General features: G+C 41.4%; 1 protein-coding gene and 1 pseudogene across 1 annotated transcript in view; both read left to right on the forward strand.

Moving 5' to 3' along the window:
* Window positions 1-19,766, forward strand: part of LOC128102850 (zinc finger protein 431-like) — a 33,490-nt gene extending 13,724 nt beyond the window's left edge. The window contains exon 3 of the mRNA XM_052726743.1: window positions 19,702-19,766. Within this exon, the coding sequence (XP_052582703.1) occupies window positions 19,702-19,766 (65 nt within the window). The remainder of the gene's footprint in view (window positions 1-19,701) is intronic.
* LOC128102851 (transcription initiation factor TFIID subunit 4-like) lies at window positions 2,700-10,449 on the forward strand (annotated as a pseudogene).
* Window positions 19,767-19,976: the final 210 nt, after the last annotated feature.

The following is a 19,976-nucleotide window of genomic DNA, read 5'->3' on the forward strand; positions in this document are numbered from 1 at the left end:
TGACTAATAAATACTATTTGTGAAAAAAATGATATACTTATATCTCTTTTTGTCTTTTTCTTGCATGTTGAATGAGTTATTTTATTCTTAGGACCAAACATTTTTTCATAACACTTTCTCCAAACAACAAATGAATGTAAGAGAGTAGTTTCAGTGAGTAAAGGTGGTTGCTGCTATGCCGGGTGTCCTGAGTTAATACTCTAGGAATCCATAGCACTCCTACAAATCTTTCTCTTCTTTCTACACTTCTGGTGTGGCATATGGACACTCACATGCTGGCACATACATAAATAATTTCAAAACACAAAGAAGTGTCATTGAGGTAACTGGCAAGCAGGTGATTCTCTGGCTTTCATCTCTGGAAATCACATAGGATGAATAGATAGTAGACACATAAGTTGTCCTCTCACTGCTACATACACGTCATGGCAAAAGAATAGCGTCAGTTCATTCTGGACTTCATTTCTGAGGATGCCTTCCTTGATAGCATGAATACACTCTGGACTTCATGTCCCAGGTTGCCTTTCTTTATAGGGTCATTACATACAGACCTCATTTCCTAGGATGCCTTTCTCTAGAGCTTCACTACATTTGGACTTTGTTTCACAGCATGCCTTTCTCTATAGCATCAGTACATTTGGACACCATTTTACAGGATGCTTTTCTCTAGAGCATCATTACATATGGACTTCATTTCCTAAGATGCCTTTTTTTACAGCATCAGTACATTTTGGACTTCATTTCCCAGTATGCCTTTCTCTATACTGTCACTACATTTGGACCAGATTTCCTAGGATACATTTCTCTAGAGCATCCGTACATATGGGCTTCATTTCCCGGGATGACTTTCTCTAGAGCATCACTAAGTTTGGTCTTTTTTCCCAGGATGTTTTTTTCTATCACACCATGACATTTAGGACTTCATTTCCCAGGATTCCTTTCTCCATAGCATCATAACATTGTGTGCTCTATTTCCCAGGATGCCTTTCTCCATAACACCATGACCTTTTGGACTCCATTTCCCAGGTGTTCTGTGTACTCAGGAGTTTCCCCTTTTCCTTAGCAGGTGTCCAGTGCACTCACCAGGTTTCCCTAACCTTCTGCAGGTATCTTGGGCTTTCAGCAGTGTGATGGTGGGGATCAGGGTCAGGGTGTCAGGTTCAGGGGGTTAAGGTAGGGTTAGGGTTAGTGTTAAATTTGGGTTAGGTGTCTCTACATTTTGGACTTCATTTCCCAGGTTGCCTTTCTGTATATTAGTCATGTATTATATACTACATTTCCCATGGGGCCTCTTGGATGATTTCCTGGGTTGCTTTTTCTTATAGCATCACTACGTGTTGGATTCCATTTCCCAGAATGCTAGTCTCTTAATTGTCCTTCCATTCAAACTTCCATTCAAAATATCCCATCATGACTTTTGGATCAGAAAGAAACTTACTGTTCCCTCTTTATACCATTTATATGCTTTAAACTCCATTTCTCAGGATGCCTTTCTCCATAGTACCATGACATTTTGGACTTCATTTCCCAACATACTTTTATCCATAACATCACTATATTATCCACTTCATTTCCCAGGATGCCTTTCTCTACAGCCTCACGACATTCTGTACTTCATTTTCAGGATGCCTTTTTGTATAGCATCATTATATATGGACTTCATTTCCCAGGATGACTTTCTCAATAGCAAATAACATTTTGTACTTCATTTCCCAGGATGTCTTTCTGTATAGCATCACTACATTTGGACTTCCTTTTTCAGGATGACTTTCTCTAGAGCATCACTATACATATGGACTTCTTTTCCCAGAGTGCCTTTCGTTATGGCATCACTAAATTCTGGACTTCATTTCCCAGGATGCTTTTCTCCATACCACAACTACATGTTTGGCTTCATTTTCCAGAATGCCTTTCTCTACAGCATCACTACATGTGTGACTTCATTTTCCAGGACTCCTTTCTCTAGAGGATCATTACATTATGGACATCATTTCCTAGTATTCCTTTCTCTGGAGCATCACTATGTTTCCGACTCAGGGTTAGTGTTAGGGTTAGCGTTAGCATTTCGGGATCATGTCAGGAGGTTAAGGGTTAAGGATAGGTTAGTGTTAGGTTAGGGCTAGTGTTAGGGTTAGGGAAGGGGGAGCTTGTGGTTAAGGTTAGAGTTAATGGTTATAGTCAGGTTGAGGGCGTCAGGGTCAACGGGTCAGAGTCAACACATCAGGGTCAGGGGTTTGGGTTAGTGTTAGGGTTAGGTTAGGGTTTGGGTTGAGGTTAGGCTTATGCTTAGGATTACATTAGGTTTAGGCTTAGGGCTAGGGTTAAATTTAGGGATAGGTTTAGGTTAAGGCTCATGCTTGGCAACAGAATTTATTGTAACAGGAGCAGAAATGAAACACATTTGTGCAACTCCTTCATGTAGGTTGCATGAGCCTTCAGGACTTGCTCATGTCCAGTCTCTTGTATACCACTTCCTTTTGATAAGAGAATGCTTCCGTGTGTGTCCTACTTTATGACTTGGTTGGCCTGGTATCATGATTTGATGTCCTATAACACCCAACTCATGATGAGAAATTTATGTTGAATGATAAGTTGGTGGACCACTGTCAAATGTTCATTTTCTCCCAGTGCCTAGGATTAATAACATGTGCTTGAATGCTTGGCCATATTTATTTTTGAAAATGATTCTATTGCTATCAATGGCAGAGACTGAAAATAACTTTAAGAGGTAATGTATTTTCCCAATTATAAAATTATCCTTTGTGTACATTATTCACTTCTATTCTTTTCCATTCAGTGTGTGTGTGTGTGTGTGTGTGTGTGTGTGTGTGTGTGTGTGTGTGTGTAGACTGTGTATCACATGCTTTAAAACTCACAGTGATATTTATACCTCTGTGTCTGGTGTTCTGGCACAAAAAGAAAGCACTACCATACACAGCTTAAAAAATAACATGAGTGGGAGTAGTGAAGGGTGAGGGTCAAGGGAAAGATAGCTTGGGGGAGCAGGAGATCCCGGCTGGATCAACAACAGAGAGGGAGAACAAGGAATAGGAGACCATGGTAAATGAAGACCATATGAGAATAGGAAGAAGCAAAGTGCTAGAGAGGCCCACAGTAATCCACAAAGATACCCCCACAACACACTGCTGGCAATGGTCGAGATACAACCCGAACTGATCTACTCTGGTGATGGGATGGCCAAACACCCTAATTGTCATGCTAGAAACCTCATCCAACTACTGAGGGATCTGGATGAAGAGATCCATGACTAGGCCACTGGTGGATCTCTGGGAGTCCACTTAGAGAGAATGAGGAGGGTTTATATGAGAGAGAATTTTTGAGACCAAGGTTGGATAAAGCACAGGGACAAATAGCCAAACGAATGGAAACACATGAACTATGAACCAATGGCTGAGGTGTCTCCAACTGGATCAGGCCCTCTGAATGGGTGAGACAGTTGATTGGCTTGATCTCTTTGGGAGGCATCCAGGCAGTGGGACCGGGTTCTGTGCTCACTGCATGAGTCGGCTGTTTGAAACCTGGGGCCTATGCAGGATCGTTTGGCTCAGCCTGGGAGGAGGGGCCTGGACCTACCTGGACTGAGTCTACCAGGTTGATCTCAGTCCGCGGAGAAGGCTTTGCCCTGGAGGAGATGGGAATTGGGGGGCGGGCTGGGGGGGAGCTGAGGGGGGCAGGAGGGGGGAGAACAAGGGAATCTGTGGCTGATATGTAGAACTGAATTGTATTGCAAAATAATAAAAATAAAAATAATAATAATAATTTATACTGTGGAAGTTTCAAGGAAGGCCAGAAGATATTGTAGTCCCTCATGTTGGAGATACAGATAGTAGTGAGCTTCTATATACATTGGGATTGGAAGCTGGATGTTCTCAAACAATCTTCAGTACTCTTAACTGCTACTATGTTTTCCTTCCTAAGTTTTCTATTCTTGATTATATTTCTTTTCTAACACAGCATAGTCAGGCTGATGCTGATTATAAAGTGGAATTCTCCTTCATTTGAGAGAATGAATCTCAGCCAGGGAGGACCTTCCCCCCAATTGTTCATCCATTATAAAATGATCAGCCAATTATCAATATATGTACAGCTAATAAAAATGGACACATCAGGTTGTATTCATGTATTTCAGCATACTTATTCACTCATACCTAACAAGGAAGAAATTGGAAGTGATTTGGAAAGAAATGTGATGTAATATCTTTTAATTAACAAATTAAAGAAATAATTGTAATAATGTAGATGTAATGGTCTCATTAATTAAGAAACACAGAGCCAAATGCAGAGTTAAAAGCCCCAGAGGTCCGAGAACAGTAGCTAAGAGCTGAGACCAAAACCGTCTTCTTACCCCCTGCTGCTGCTGCTGTCCTTCATCTGAGAGAGATTTCTACTTCCTGTGTGTCTGTCTTTTTACTGACTTTCTGTTCATCCTTATCATTGGTTGTAAACCCAACCACATGACCTCCTCATCACTGCCTGTCTATACAGACTTCCAGATCTCTATGGTTGGAATTGACATTAAAGGCGTGTGTCTCCATGCTGGCTATGTCCTTGAACACACAGACTCTGCCTGCAATGTGATCAGATTAAAGGCATGTGCTAGCAATGCCTGACTTCTGCTATGGCTTGTTATTAGCTCTGACCCCCAGATAACTTTATTTATTAACATACAAATAAAATCACATTTCAGCACAAATAAAATATAAACCATAATTTTAAATAAAAAGAGGGACTAGATAGATGGCTCAGCAATTAAGAGCACTAGGTGTTGTTACTGAGGTCCCAGGTGCCATGCCTAGGACCTGCAAGTAGCTGACAATTTGCTATTAATCTAGTCCCAGGCATCTCCTGCCTTCTGGCCTCTTTAGATACTGTGCACAGACACCTACAGGAAAAACACCATAAAACTAAAATTATTTTTAAAAAGTTAAAATAGGAAAGAATGGGATTCTGTCCAGTAATGTCACAGCCCTGAGACAGACAGCAGCCAGGGCTAGTTAAAATGAACTTTTATGGTCTTACATGGAAGGAGCTATGGCCTTCTGCCAAGCCAGCCTGCTCAGAAGCAAATGCACCTCTGTTCTAAGGTTAATAAAGCTCATCATAATTGTTCATCTAGGAGCAGAGCAAACAGTGCTGTTAAATGACATCTCCTTGAAGATTTCTGTATTTGTGTTCTCTATCTTTTGTATATGGGAGAAGAGTGGAATTGGTATGTGACCTTTTAGATCAAATATCAAGACTGACAGGTCACATTGGCTTCAAAACCATTTATTTTCACTGTGTCATTTGATTGATTTTCAGGTAAGACCTTGTGGTACAAAATGAACAAGCCAGAGGCATTTCTTTTGATCATTTTTAGAATTTATATGTTTCTGCATGACTTTGAAATAACAGTATCTTTGCTTGTGTGTTGTGATAATGTTCAGAAGTCTATTTGTTAACTGAGTATACTTAGGAAGAGGGAGAACTCTGCATGAACATGTCCAGATTACCTAATTAAAGTCCCCACAATTCTTTTGTTTAGGAAAAGCATTGTTTTAGAAATTACTCCCATTCTCACGTTGCCTCCTGCAGGTAAGTAATCTTTTTGAATTTATCTGTCCCATCTGTTGTGATGGCTATTCTTGGTAATCAAACTGACTAAGTCTGGAATAACTAAAACCCAAAGAGTTGGGTGCACACATAAGGGCTTTTTTTTTAAGGTTTAAAGTTAAATACCCTTTTAAACACACCTTTAATCTCAGCACTCAGAAGGCAGAGGCAGTCAGATCTCTCTGAGTTCTAGGCCAACCTGGTCTAGAGTATGAGTTCCAGGATAGACTCCAAAAGCTACACAGAGAAACCCTGTCTTGAAAACAATAACAAAAGCAACAACAGAGACCCATTTTTAATCTGGATCATTTCAGGTGGTACCTACCTTCAGCTGATTGGTGGTCATGCACATCTCTAATGACAGCACTCAGAAAGGAGAGGCAGTTTGATTTTCTGAGATTGAGGCCAGCCTGGTCTACAGAATGAGTTCTAGGACTACACAGAAAAACCCTCTCTTGAAAACAACAAAAATTCAATCAACAGTTGTGGCTGCATCATGAGACCCCCAGGTAACACCACCATAAAGCCAATATCTGATGCAAAACAAAAATGGGTTTATTGATAACAATCAAGCCCAAGCTTGGTCCATGTCCAACACCCTGGCTAGCCAGGTAAAGGGGGATGGTCCTGAGCTCTCAGGGTAAGGTTTTTTTTTAATGGAAAAACCGTAAGCAGGGTGGTACAAGCGCAATCATATGATTGGGTGAGAGTGTGTAAATTTGAATTTACTTGTTGGGAAATACAGTTATCCTTTTTGGGCAGGCCTGAACAAGTCCTAGGCTCTGTCCTTGAGCTCCCCTGGGGGCTGGCTGGCCTTGCACATACTGATTGTGGGAGATGACTCACTGGCCTAGGCTCTTTCTGTGAGCTGCCATTGAGGCTGGCTGGACTTGCACAAAACAATAACCCATGCACAAAGCTCTAAGTTGGTGAGAGGTCCCAGACAGTAAATAACTGAATGAACCTTGTTGAGCAGTCAGAATATTCACAAAAAGGGAGCTATTGGATTAAGTCTTAGCCCTCTGAGGAACTGCTTGCTTAAGTCTCAAGAAGTTGAAATTGAGATCTGATCTCTGAGAGAAGACTGAGTGGATTGTTTTGATGTCTGCTTGGTCCTTTCACAACAAAGAATAAGATGCACCTTTAATCTGGATAGCAACTCTTGGTGTTAGCGTACATATATAAAGGGTATTAAAGAAGGAAGTTCTCTCTTTGCCTGCTTGTCCAAGTTTTGGATACCAACTTCATTCTTTACTATCATTAGAGGCTACTTCCTTAGAATTTTGGTGTATACTGAAGACCAGCTCAGATGTCCTGCCTCATTCAATGAATAACTACTGGACTCTTCATATTTCCATGGCAGGCAGCCTTTGTTGGACTAGCTCTACCATAGCTTGTGAGACATTCTAAAAAATCCACTTTCTACATACATGGAAGGTTTATTCTCCCAATCCTGTTCATGCAGAGAACCTTGAATAATGCAGTGTTTTGTTTTGTTTTGTTTTGGTTTCACCTGCCCATGGAGGAAGATGTCCTGGCTAACAATAGTGCTTGCAAACACATTCCTTCCTAGCTCAACTATGCTTAAAACATTCAACTTTCCATGAAGACTAATCTTTATTATTATTCATTTGCTAACAGATTACTCTGAATTTTAGGAATAAATCTCCTAAAGCAATGGAGCCATCACCCAGCTTTCTGATAGGAGAAAGACATACACTTTTGTTTGTGATCTGGTTTCTGCTTTCTTTCCTGGTTATCTGAATTCCTTGTGACCACTAGATAAAAAGTATATTCAGTTCACCTGATCTCAACGTGAAGTCAGAGATCAAACATCTGTGATAATATTTTATTTGTTCTCTAGCAAATAAAACTTATCTGGGGATCAGCAGACAGAAGCAACTACTAGTTAGACATAGAGGCCAGACAATTTTGGGACACACAATCTTATCACTCAAGAAGCAAAAATTCATTTGGATCTTTGTGTGTTCAAGGCCACACTGCAAACAGAGGCAGGCGTGATAGCACACACCTTTAACCCTGACACCTATGGTCTCATGTCTTTACCTGAAGAGGACACACACCTTTAATCCCAGGAAGCGATGGGAGGAATGCAGAAATGTATATAAGGCATGAGAACAAGGAACTAGATGCTTTTAAGTAGTTCAACTGAGACTATCAGGAGTCTGTGAAGACGACGAGGTCTTCTTCAACAGCGAGGTGGACTAGAAAGTGGGTTTGCACCCAGCGGGGCTGGGCCAGTCAAACGTGTGTGCACTGGGGGCCAAGGTCGAGGTGCCCAAGCCTGTGACTGGGCGGGGCCAGCATCGGGTCGCGGTCGGGGTCACGGAGGGTAGCGTGCTGCTCGGGCCTGCCATGTCGGGTGCGCTGCCGGTGCCTGCGCCCGGCGCCCCCACAGGGCTGGCAAAGGACACGGCGGCGGCGACCCCCAGTCTTCCTCAGACGCCGGCGGCCACCACTGGCACTATCCTGGCCACACCGACGCCCACCGTACTGACCCCGCGCCTGCTGCAGCCGCCTCAGAACCTGACTAACATCCAGGACGTCCAGCTGCCTCCAGGAATGGTCCTCCTGTGGAGTGAGAAGGCGCAGTTGTTAATGATCCCTCAGCAAGCCCTGGCCCAGATGCAGGCCCATGCCCAGGCCCAGCCTCATAGCACCATGGCACCCTGTATTGCAACCCCCACAGGGGATCCACCTGTCCAGATCTCCATTGTGCAGGCTCCAGGAACCCCTATTATTGCATGGCAGGTGACCCCAACTACCATAATTAAGCAGGTGTCTCAGGCACAGACGACGGTACAGCCCACTGCAAACCTTCAGCGGACTCCTGGGGTACAGCCTTAGCTGGTTCTGGGTGGTTCTGCACAGACAGCCTCACTCGGAACTGCCACAGCTGTTGAGACAGGGACACCTCAACGAATCATCCCGGGGACCAGCACCACCTCCACAGTGGCCACAAAACCTCTGGAAAATGGGAAGAAATGTAAAAGTTTTCTATCTACTTTAATAAAACTGGCTTCCTCCAGTAAACAGTCTACAGAGACAGAGGCTAACGTGAAAGAATTAGTACAAAACTTGCTAGATGGGAAAACTGAAGTAGAAGATTTCACTAGCAGGTAATCGAGAACTGAACTCTTCACCTCAACCTTCCTTTGTGCCTTTCCTGAAGAGGAGCTTAACTGCCTTGAGACAGCTGACCCCAGACTCTGCGGCCTTTATCCAGCAGAACCAGCAGCAACAGCCACCTGCCTCGAAGGCCACCACTGCACTCACGGCTGTGGTGCTAAGCAGCTCGGTGCAGTGCACAGCTGGGAAAACAGCTGCTCCGGTGACCAGCGTCCTCCAGCCCCCCGTCATCAGCCTCACGCAGCCCACACACGTTGGTGTTGGCAAGCAGGCACCACCCACACCACTGGTGATCCAGCTGCCCTTGAAGCCTGGAGCCTTGATCCAGCCCCCACAGGTGACCTTGACGCAGACACCCATGGTCGCATTGTGGCAGCCTCACAACAGGATCACACTCAACACACCACAGCAGATCCAACTGAACCAGCTGCAGCCAGTCCCTGTGGTGTTACCTGGAACCAAAGCCCTTTCTACTGTATCTGCATAAGCAGTTGCTGCACAGAAAAACAAGGTCAAGGAGTCAGGGGGAGGCACCTTTCTGGTTAGGATGACATCAATGATGTTGTGTCAATGGCTGGAGTAAACCTGACTGAAGAAAGTGCAAGAATATTGGCCTCAAAGTCTGAGTTGGTGGGGACACGGACTCGATCCTGTAAAGACACCTTCCTCCTCCCCACACCTTTGCAGAGGAGGATACTGGAAATAGGTAAAAAGCAAGGCATCACGGAACTGCATCCACATGTAGTGAGTTACGTGTCTCATGCCAAACAGCAAAGGTTGCAGAATCTTGTAGAAAAAATATCTGAGCCGGGTGGTGGTGGTGCATGCCTTTAATCCCAGCACTTGGGAGGCAGAGGCAGGCGGATCTCTATGAGTTCAAGGCCAGCCTGGGCTACAGAGTGAGTTCCAGGAAAAGGTGCAAAGCTACACAGAGAAACCCTGTCTCAAAAAACTAAAAAAAAAAAGAAAGAAAAAATAAAGAAAAAAATCTGAAACAGCTCAGCAGAAAAACTTCTCTTATAAGGATGACGACAGATACGAGCAAGCGAGTGATGTCAGGGCTCAGCTCAAATTCTTTGAACAGCTTGATCAGATTGAAAAGCAGAGGAAAGATGAGCAGAAGAGGGAGATCTTGATGCAGTCAGCAAAGTCTCGGTCCAGACAAGAAGACCCAGAGCAATTAAGGTTGAAGCAGAAAGCAAAAGAGATGCAGCAGCAGGAGCTGGCACAGATGTGACAGCAGGATGCCAACCTCACAGCATTGACGGTGATCTGGCCCATGAAAAAGAGGAAAGTGGCCGGGCGGTGGTGGCACACGCCTTTAATCCCAGCACTCGGGAGGCAGAGGCAGGCGGATCTCTGTGAGTTCGAGGCCAACCTGGTCTACAGCGTGAGATCCAGGAAAGGCGCAAAGCTACACAGAGAAACCCTGTCTCGAAAAACCAAAAAAAAAAAAAAAAAAAAAAAAAAAAGAAAAAGAGGAAAGTGGACAGTGCCGGGCTGGGATTGGGAGCAGAGGGCTCAGGCCCAGGCACAGCGCTCCCAGGCAGCTCTGGTGTGGGAACCCCCAGACAGTTCACACGGCAAAGAATCATATGGGTCAACCTCAGGGACCTCATATTTTCTTTAGAAAATGAGCGTGAGACAAGGCATTCACTGTTGCTCTACAAAGCATCCCTTAAGTAATAGGATGACCCGTTGTTTCTGATAGGATGCCAGCGGACTTTTTTATATATTTGCAGATTACACCTTTTTGTAAGAAGCAAAGGGGATATTATTTAAAAACAGCCACCTCTTTACAATGGAGCAGTTTTATACTCCTGTTTCTAAATCAGCTCTTCAGTGTGGCAGAAACCATGTCCACAGCAGAGAGAATACGAAGGCCTGTGGATGCTCTTACAGGACAGCTCACCCAAGCTCATCCTCGACCGAGTGGCCTTCTTTCCAAACAAGCCATATTTAAAGACTGATGGAAGGAAGCGCTTAGCAAATAATTAGCAGTTGCTCATCCTGTGTGCGTTTTGGTTCGGTTCACTTCGACTCACTCACTAGGTGTACGTCTACAACCGATGACCTCATTTCACTGACTTTACTGTTGTTGTAGCAGCCAGTTGGTGAAGCAAACTGATTTTTAGACTACCACCCCATGCCCACCCTGTCCCTTACCTCCCTTCTACATGAAATTCCCCAGGAACACAACCTCCAAGCAGGGTCGCATTTCTGCTAGTGGAGGCCGGGGCGCAGCACCTGTACAAGTACAATTTATTTGCTGCAGTTTGGAAGCTGTAAAGTGGAAGGAAACGACAACCTTTTCAGCATAAATATATTTTACTTGCACTGTGTTTTTAGCTCCGAATGAAAACTTAGATGAAATAAATCAGAGTTGAGACAAATCAACAACAGACTGTTTCTCAGTGTGGATCCAGTGTTGGAAATGTTTGGTGTATTTTGTCAGTAATTGTTCGTAATTTTTGGCACATAACATGAAATGGCTATGTAAACTGAAATTATTTTGCTAAGAGACTGTATGCAAGCTGTGGCCAACCTTACAGAGCAAAGCCCCTTCTTTTTACCTGTTTTTATTACAAATATACTAATTGGTTCTTTATATTTTCAGAGGTTATTGTATTAAATTGTCTATTGATATTACTTTTATGACTGTAAATAATTTGGCTTTCTCCGTGTGGATTCTCATGTTAGACTTTAATTTGCACATGTGAAATGAATGCTGATCAGTATTTTTTACCAACACCTGAGAACTGTTACATCTTTCATTTTATCTTTTTGGAAATCCCCGTCTTTCCATTTTTTTTTACATAAATTTTGAACAGTTACTCATTCATTTGTAAATATTTTACTTTCAAAAATGAAGTTTTTAATTGCTATTGTTTTATAAAGGATTGAAAGAAAATTAACTCCTTTATTAAAAACAAATTTATCTGAAAAAATATAAGTATATTCTAGCCAGGCCTGTTAGAGATTAGGACAATAGGATACACATTTGTTCACCCGGATTGTCCAGACATTTGGCTCCAAATCATTATAAAGGAGACACTGCTCATTTACAACCAGCCACTAGGTCTAATCCTATATCAAAGAATATCTAACAAGCTGCACATTGAGGAGCTACAGGTTTCAAACCAACTTTAAGTCCTGGCATGCCATAAAGTTCCAATTTTCTTCTTTAGAAAGGCATAGGTCTGCCACATGGGCAATATGACACCAAGTGACAAACATTTGAAAAGGAAAACACTACGTTTGTGGTGGTGGTGGTGGTGGTGGTGGTGGTGGTGGTGGTGGTGGTGGTGGTGGTGGTGGTGGAACACACCTTTAATCCCAACACTCACTTGAGAGGCAGAGGCAAGCAGATCTCTGTGTGTTTGAGGCCAGCCTGGTCTAGAGAGTGAGTTCTAGGAGAGGCTCCAAAGCTACACAGTGAAACCCTGTCTTTAAAAGAAAAAGAAAGAAAGAAAAGAAAAAGAAAAAAAAAGAAATTTAGAGCTGGGTGGTGGTGGTGCACACCTAAATCCTATCCAGGTGGATCTCTGATTTCAAGGCCATGCTGGTCTACAGATCGAGATCCAGGACAGGTACCAAAAACTACATGGAGAATCCCTGTCTCAAAATAAAAAGCAAGTAAGCAAGAAAGAAATGGAAAAAACTATTGTGTTATAGAATTTCCTGATGAAGCAAGGCTTTCCTTTATGCCCTCAGGCAGGGAGAAGAAAAATTCTTGGGAAGGTAGTTAAAATCTAGGACCTAGGCTTTGGGAGCATTCCCTAAGGGTCTGATGTGTTGACAACAGAACAGCTCCTTCCCTAAAGCCATAAATAGGCTTTAGAGAGCTGGTAATGTCTACGGCTAGGGCTTTTGTGGTGGGATTGCTTCAGATCATGAATTTGTCCCATTGTGTAATATTTCTGCTGACTTCATAAAAGTCATCCATTTTCTTCAATTTCCCCTCTGGAAGTAGTATACAAGTTGCTATTCTTCTTAAGAAGCTTAGTTGAGGCTGGAGAGATGGATTAGAGGTTAAGGGCACTGGCTACTCCTCTTCCAGAGGTCCTGAGTTCAATTCCCAGAAACTACATAGTGGTTCTATATTATCTATAATGAGACCTGGTGCTCTCTTCTGGCCTGCATGCATACATGCAGGCAGGATGCTGTATGATGCATAATAAACAAACAAACAAACAAACAAACAAACAAATAAATAAATAAATATTTTTTTAAAAAGGTGCTTAGTTGACATGAGACATAGATTGTACAATACCTCATTCTTTTTCTCTCTTTCTTATCTCCTTCACCTGAGAACCCTGTTATTGAAGAAGATCCTACTGTTTCATATCACTGGGTTATTTAAGAAATAATTTTGGAAATGTCTTTGCTGTGTAAGTCTCCCATTGGTCTAAGTGAGTGGAGTTGCAGTATTTGGTCCCAATTTGAATTACTCAAAGTGTAATCTGAAGCCTGAATCCAACTGTCACAAGGATGATGGAATATGGGGAATGCAAGATCTCTTCTAGGCTGGTTCCTCTTTGAGCATTAGCCACAGATGGATGCATGCTTTCATTAAAGAGATTTTTTTCCGTATTAATCTCTTAATTGTGTGGAGTGATTTCTCCCTTGGAAGGCGTATTGATTCTAGGACACTTGCATTTTAATCATTTTAGAAAGATGTTTCTGACACAAGCTCTCTTATGTTGACACAAATGGCCATGGTCCCAGTGTGTTGCTCTCCAGGTCAGTGATCTTGCTGTCCTCCATATTACAGCTGCAAAATCTTAAATTGAATGATTGTATCACCTCTAGGTTTAAAAACTACCCATTTGGATCATCCAATTTAATATCCATTGTAAAAGGAAAGGACTTGCATTTGGAGCATGGTTTCTACCTTCAGACCAGAATGGAAGGAATAGTTTATTGTGCACACTACTGTGGAAAAGAGGGTAGGTAATAAGCTGCTGAAGTCACCATTATTAAAAAAAAACAGAACCTGATTATAGTAGGAGGAGTGACTTTGTAATTTCTAAGCATTTACTAATTGAAGTGTTGGGAATTAAGACAGACGAGACTAATTGGAATGACGGGACTGTGAAAATTTCATGTGCTGGTGGCCTGGCACCCTTGATCCAGCATACCTTGTAGGCAGGTCAAGTTTCAGTTGAATGTTCTGTGGCTGGCTTGGTGTCCCAGTTCCATCATTGGAGCCTTATGTAGTTACAGAAAATTGCTAGTTCAGCCTCCATATTCTTAATTGTTTGGAGTCCTAACTAGGGTCACCCTTATAGGTTCCAAGATGTTTTTTTCTTAGATTTATTTATTATCTATACAGTATTCTGCCTGCATGTGTCCCTGTAGGCCAGAGGAGGGCACCAGATCTCACTAAACGTGGATGTGAGCCACCATGCAGTTGCCGGAAATTGAACTCAGGACCTCTGGAAGAGCAGTCGGTGCTCTTAACCCCTGAGCCATCTCCCAGCCCAGGTTCCAGGTTGTTTACATTGCACTATTTTCATAAACCCTGCTAAAAGCTCCCCTATTCCAGTTATCTCTCCCTACCTTCTCCTCATTTGTCTCTTCCTTACTCACCTGATCCTTCCTGTTCCCATCCCAACTTGCCATCAGTGCACCCAAAAAATCTATTCTATTCCCACTTTCAAGGGAGAGATGCAAATCTCTCCTAGGGCCATTGTTTCTTATTTAGCCCCGCAGCATCTATGAATTTTACTGTGATTAACTGTGATTACTATGATTGTACTTTGCTGAACTACTTATATCTACTTATAAGTGAGTACATACCATGTTTGTCAAACCATGTTTGACTCACTCAGGATAATAAAGAACTAAAGAATCTTGACAACATCAAACCAAATAATCCATTTATAATGAGACATACCTCTAAACAGAATTCTCAGTACAAGAATCTAAAGTTGCTGAGAAACACTCCAAGAAGTGTTCAACATTCTTAGCCATCAGGGAAATGCATATTAAAAACTCCTTTGAGATTTCATTTTATATCTGCCAGAATGAGAAGATCAATAATATAAATGATAGCTAATGCTGGCAAGGACATGGAGTCAGGGGAGTCACTGCTTTGACAAGTGCAAACTTGTGCAGTCACTGTGGAAAATAAATATGCAATCCTCTGAAAATGGGTAGTCAATCTACATGAAGACCCAGCTTGGGCATATACCCAAATGATTGTCCTCCACCCTACCACAAGGACAATTGCTCAACTAGATTCATAGTGGCTTTATTTATAATAGCCAGAAACTGTCATGTCTGTGAGAGATTTTGCTGATTGATGTTTGAAATGAGAAGGCTCCTCCACGTAGGGTAGCAGGAATGGTTATTCCACCTAGGGTGACTGTAGCAAGAGCATACCCCAGTTATGGGGGGAGGGGAGTAATCACTCTTGATTCAGACATGGTATAAAACTCATTTATTCACACAGTAAGATTACAAGTAATATTTATCCTGTCTTCCAAATAGAAGCAGGAGTACCTCTCCAGGTGTACAGGTCCAGACTTGCCACATCTGTTCCTATGGATCTTGAGTAAGCCTTCCTCCAGTTAGCCATGTCTGCACTGGGGACAAGATCTCACGTCTCATGCAAGGGTCTGATGAGATCTGTTGATCAGGTCTGAGGCTTCATTTTATATCCCTTTCTGGCTAGGTTTCTAGTCTTATCCCTACTTGCACACATAGATTATAGCTCATCACTACTCCATTTGTGGTTTACTTAAGTCATTCTATTGCTTATCACTCCTGTTCACCCTAGGTCTTACATGTTCCTTACAGTGACAATAACCCTAATAAAGTGGGCCTGGGCTAGAAAAGGGAGCCAACTGAACATGAGACAGTTACTGCCAAGAGAGAACACCAGAAAGCAATCTTTGCCTGTGGGTTTTGCCTTCAATTGTTAGCATGGGTTTTTATCCTGATCTCCTGAGGTGATGGAGTGTGATCTGACGCAATCAGCCAAATAAACCCATTCATTGCCTGATATGTTTTTAGTTAGAGGCTTTAATCACAGCAGGATAAAAGCAAGTTAGAACAAAAAATATAACACCAACAGTGATTTTGTTGCTAGGTAGAACCTGAGAAGCTTGTCTTTTGGAAGAATGTGGAAGATATCAGGACCTTTTTTGGCAAAAACCGTAGAAAGTTACACACAGAACATTAATGGTCCATCATGTATGACCAGGAAGATGGGAAAATTAAGAGTAATGGCAGAAAGTGGAGATTGAGATTATAGGATTTCAGTCTAAATGACTCAATAAAAATTAGGCTAACCATCATTTGTGTGATATTTTGTCTCCGAATCATTTCTTATTCTGTCAATGCCCAGGATATTTATTAATGTAGAATTTAAAAATAATGGGCTAGTTTCTTAAATGGAATACTGAATCTGTTGGAGGGTTTTTATAGACTCATTCAGGTGAACAATGAAAGAAAACAAGTGAGGCAGAAACAAATGAAAATGAGAAGGTAGTTTCAGAAGACAGTGAAGTGCTGAAAAAGGCAAAGGTTTTCAAAGACGTTATCACCATTATACAGAAAATGGAAGCATGAAGGTTAATGGAAGGTTCCCTAAGGTTAATGCTCTATTTACCTAGTGCTTGAAGTTATGAAATGAGTAAGCAAAGTGATTTCTAGTCCCAGGAAGCAACTTCATACAAAACTGGCTTCACCTGTGGTCCAAGCATGTTTTAGTCAATCCAAATCAAGAAGTCAAACTTTGCAGGATATCACATCATCTGCTTCTCCTGGAAACAATAGAGAATCAAAATTTAAGATTATGGATTCCTAACCTCTGGTTACAGTTCAGCATTTTTGAAGGCATCTATGATTGGCAGAGACAGAAACCATGTGAGGAGTTTGGGAGGGTTCACTGCAGGAGGTTGTGAGTATTAAGCCTGGTGTTTTTTATTCCTTTTTAACTCTTTACTCTTTTGATGGCCTGCTCTCCAGTTCTAAAATAAATCACACACACAAAGGCTTATTCTTTCTTATAATTGCCTGGCCTTAACGACTTGTTTCTGGCCAGCTTTTCTCACCTTAAATTATCCCATCTACTTTTTGGCTCTGTCCTTTTTTTGAGCTGAGGACTGAACCCAGGGTCCTGTGCTTGCTAGACAAGCACTCTACCACTGAGCTAAATCCCCAAACCCAGCTCTGTACTTTTATCTTTCTCTATTATGTATACCTTTCTTTACTTCTTACTCCATTGCTTGCTGTCTAGATGAATGGCTGGCCCCTGGTGTCCTCTTTTTTCGTTGCTGCTTCTTCCTTTTTTTACGCCCAGATTTCTTCTCCCATTTATTATCTCTGACTGCCAGCCTTGCCTATCATTTCCTGATGAGCTATTTTCCATTCAGCTTTTTATTAGACCAATTTTAGACAGGAAATGTATCACAGCTTCACAGAGTTAAACAAATGCACCATAAAAAATGCAACACATCTTTGCATCATTAAAACAAATGTTCCACAGCATACACAAATATAAAACATCTTAAAATAATATTCCACACAATTGGGTTGCATTTTGTCACCACAAGATGTTGAGATACATAAGCTATGAGATATCTTCCATGTAGACCTTGCTGCATATAGGGAGTAGAAGTAAACAGAGAGAGATGTATGAGAAGTTGCAGGGAAAGGACCATCTAAGCCCTTTGGAACTGAAGCCTCTTGCATCTGAGCAGAGATACAGGATTTGTTTTTTGTTTTGCTGTGCTTCAGTCTTTCCGTCATTCAACCTTCCCTCAGTGTGTCTCCATTTCACTGTTTTGGAATGTGAATGGGACTGTGTGCCATTGTATGTTCAAAAGATGTAACTCTACTAATTTTACATGATGTCACCATCAAGAGATCATTTTGAGTGTCAGAAGAGACTTTGGACATTTTAACAATGTAAGGGCTATTTCAGAGTATGAGGATCACTGAAATGAATAAATGCATTTTTTTCATGAATGATCATGAGCCTTAATGACTTGGGTCAGAACGTAATTGATTGAAAAACCTCCCAGATAAGGTACTTAATTTGGACACACATTTCTCCTTGGTGATTTCTTTAAAATGCTTTTGAAACTTTGAGTAGGAGGCGACTTTCTGGATTAAATTCCTCACTGTACATGTGATATGCATCTCAACAGTCTCAACACATTTCCTGTTTGTTCTGTATACTGTGTTGTGCTGAAATTAATCAGCCAATTTCCTTCCTGTTCTGTCATACCTTCACCAACATTATAGACTCTATCTCCAAATCACATAAGATAGAGTAGAAGCAATTGTAATTCATTGATAAGGCAGTTTGGTAGCCTGCTCTTTTAATTTTTTTTTTTTTGTTTTTGAAGACAAGTTTTATCTGTGTAGCCCTGGATGTCCTGAAAGGAGCTCTGTACATCAGGCTAGCCTCAAACTCAGAGATCCAGCTGATTCTGGCCCCCACATCTGGGGATGAAAGGAGGTCCAACATTCTTAGCTTTTTTGTTTTTATATTATTCGGTGATGGGCTTGAGATGTTGATTTCTGTACATGTCAAACCTATGCTATTTTACAGATTTTCACCTTTATCTTGTACTTTAAAATTTGGCAGAGAGCGTCATTTTGTTTCTCAGAATGGCATGTACTCATGACATTAATACAGCCTGTGCCTTTTGAGTCATTGGATAGCGAGTGTATGACCTTCCTGCCTGTTGTATTTTGTTTGAATTTTTAAGTGAATATGAATATTTTACCTGTATGCATGGATATATACCACATGGGTACCTGGTCCTCACAGTGATCAAATGATGGTCTTAGAAACCCTGAGGTTGGAATAATGAATAATTGTGATCTCCCATGTAAGCAAGGGCAATTGAGCCCACCTCCTTGCAAAACAAGCAAGAGCTCTTTGCTGCTATACCATCTCTCCTGCCCTGTGTTGATTATACTTGATCAACATTTATATTTCTAAAGTTCTCATCTGTCCATTTATAACTGTTACAATGTGCAGTGCCTTTTGTCAAAATCTTATTGATGTTACAGTTTGAATTGGGCACTTCATGTTCTTGAAGATGAAAACAGAACTGTAATGAATCCAACACTCTTTTTAGAAACTTCAGTAAAAACCTCTGAGTTTCTTCTGTATTTTTTGTTGATTTTTGCATGGAAGACAAGGTCTTAATGTATAGTTCTGGCTTTTCTGGACCTGATTTCATAGATTAGACTTCTATTCAACTCAGAGGCAGATATACCTGCCTCTGCTTTCTGAGTGCTTGGGTTAAAGGTATGAACATTACACCTAGTCTACCCATCCTACTTTTGTTTTCTGTAGTTCATAATTATTCATACATTTTCACTCATGTATACTCTGTACTGTTGATATGTTTACTTGTCTCTCTATGTTAATAGACATTTCTCTTGCAAAGTAATATCTCCTTCAAGGGGTACAGAATTGACAGAGATAAACCTCCTATTCAGTTTTCATCTAACGTGACTTGGTGATTTTATTGCAATGTCTATGTTATGAAATATTTTGGGAGGATCAGAATTATATTACTACACTGTCAAGAAAGTATACATTTACAATGCTTTCTGTTGTACACATGTGTGGGATGTTTTAGAATGCAGTGACCTATGATGATGTGCATGTTGGCTTCACTTGAGAACAGTGGACTTTGCTGGATCCTTTCCAGAAGAATCTCTACAAAGATGTGATGCTGGAGACCTACTGGAACCTCACTACTATATATAAAACTGAATACTCCTTCATGTTTTAAAATAAGGGGATAATAGTTCCTTGGTTATTGATTCTCTTCAGTAATTTCATTGAGAAAGGAGAATCAGGTGAATAAATCAGTCATGCTTCAAAGAGTCACTGAAGATAGTAACTTAAATTTTGCACAGTTTCCAATAAAATATCATCCATTTTCTGATACTATATTTTAGGGTACAGTTGGAAAGACAATACTACTGATGAACATTTTCAAAGTTCCAGAAGACATGGAAGGTAATTGTCTTGTACAAGTTGATAAAAATGCACCTGTGAAGAAATTGTAATGTGTTCTGGAAGTATTGAACAAATGCAACAGTGTAAATAAGCACTGTTTGAAGTTTGTTGGTGATTATTAAATTCTTTGTGAATTGGGTATGATCTGGATTAAGGAATTCATCTTCAAAGACCTGAATCAAAATGGAGGGTTTTTCACAAGATAACAGATATT

This window comes from Peromyscus californicus, unplaced genomic scaffold, assembly GCF_007827085.1.
Source record: "Peromyscus californicus insignis strain IS unplaced genomic scaffold, ASM782708v3 Scaffold_82__1_contigs__length_181997, whole genome shotgun sequence".
NCBI lineage: Eukaryota > Metazoa > Chordata > Mammalia > Rodentia > Cricetidae > Peromyscus > Peromyscus californicus.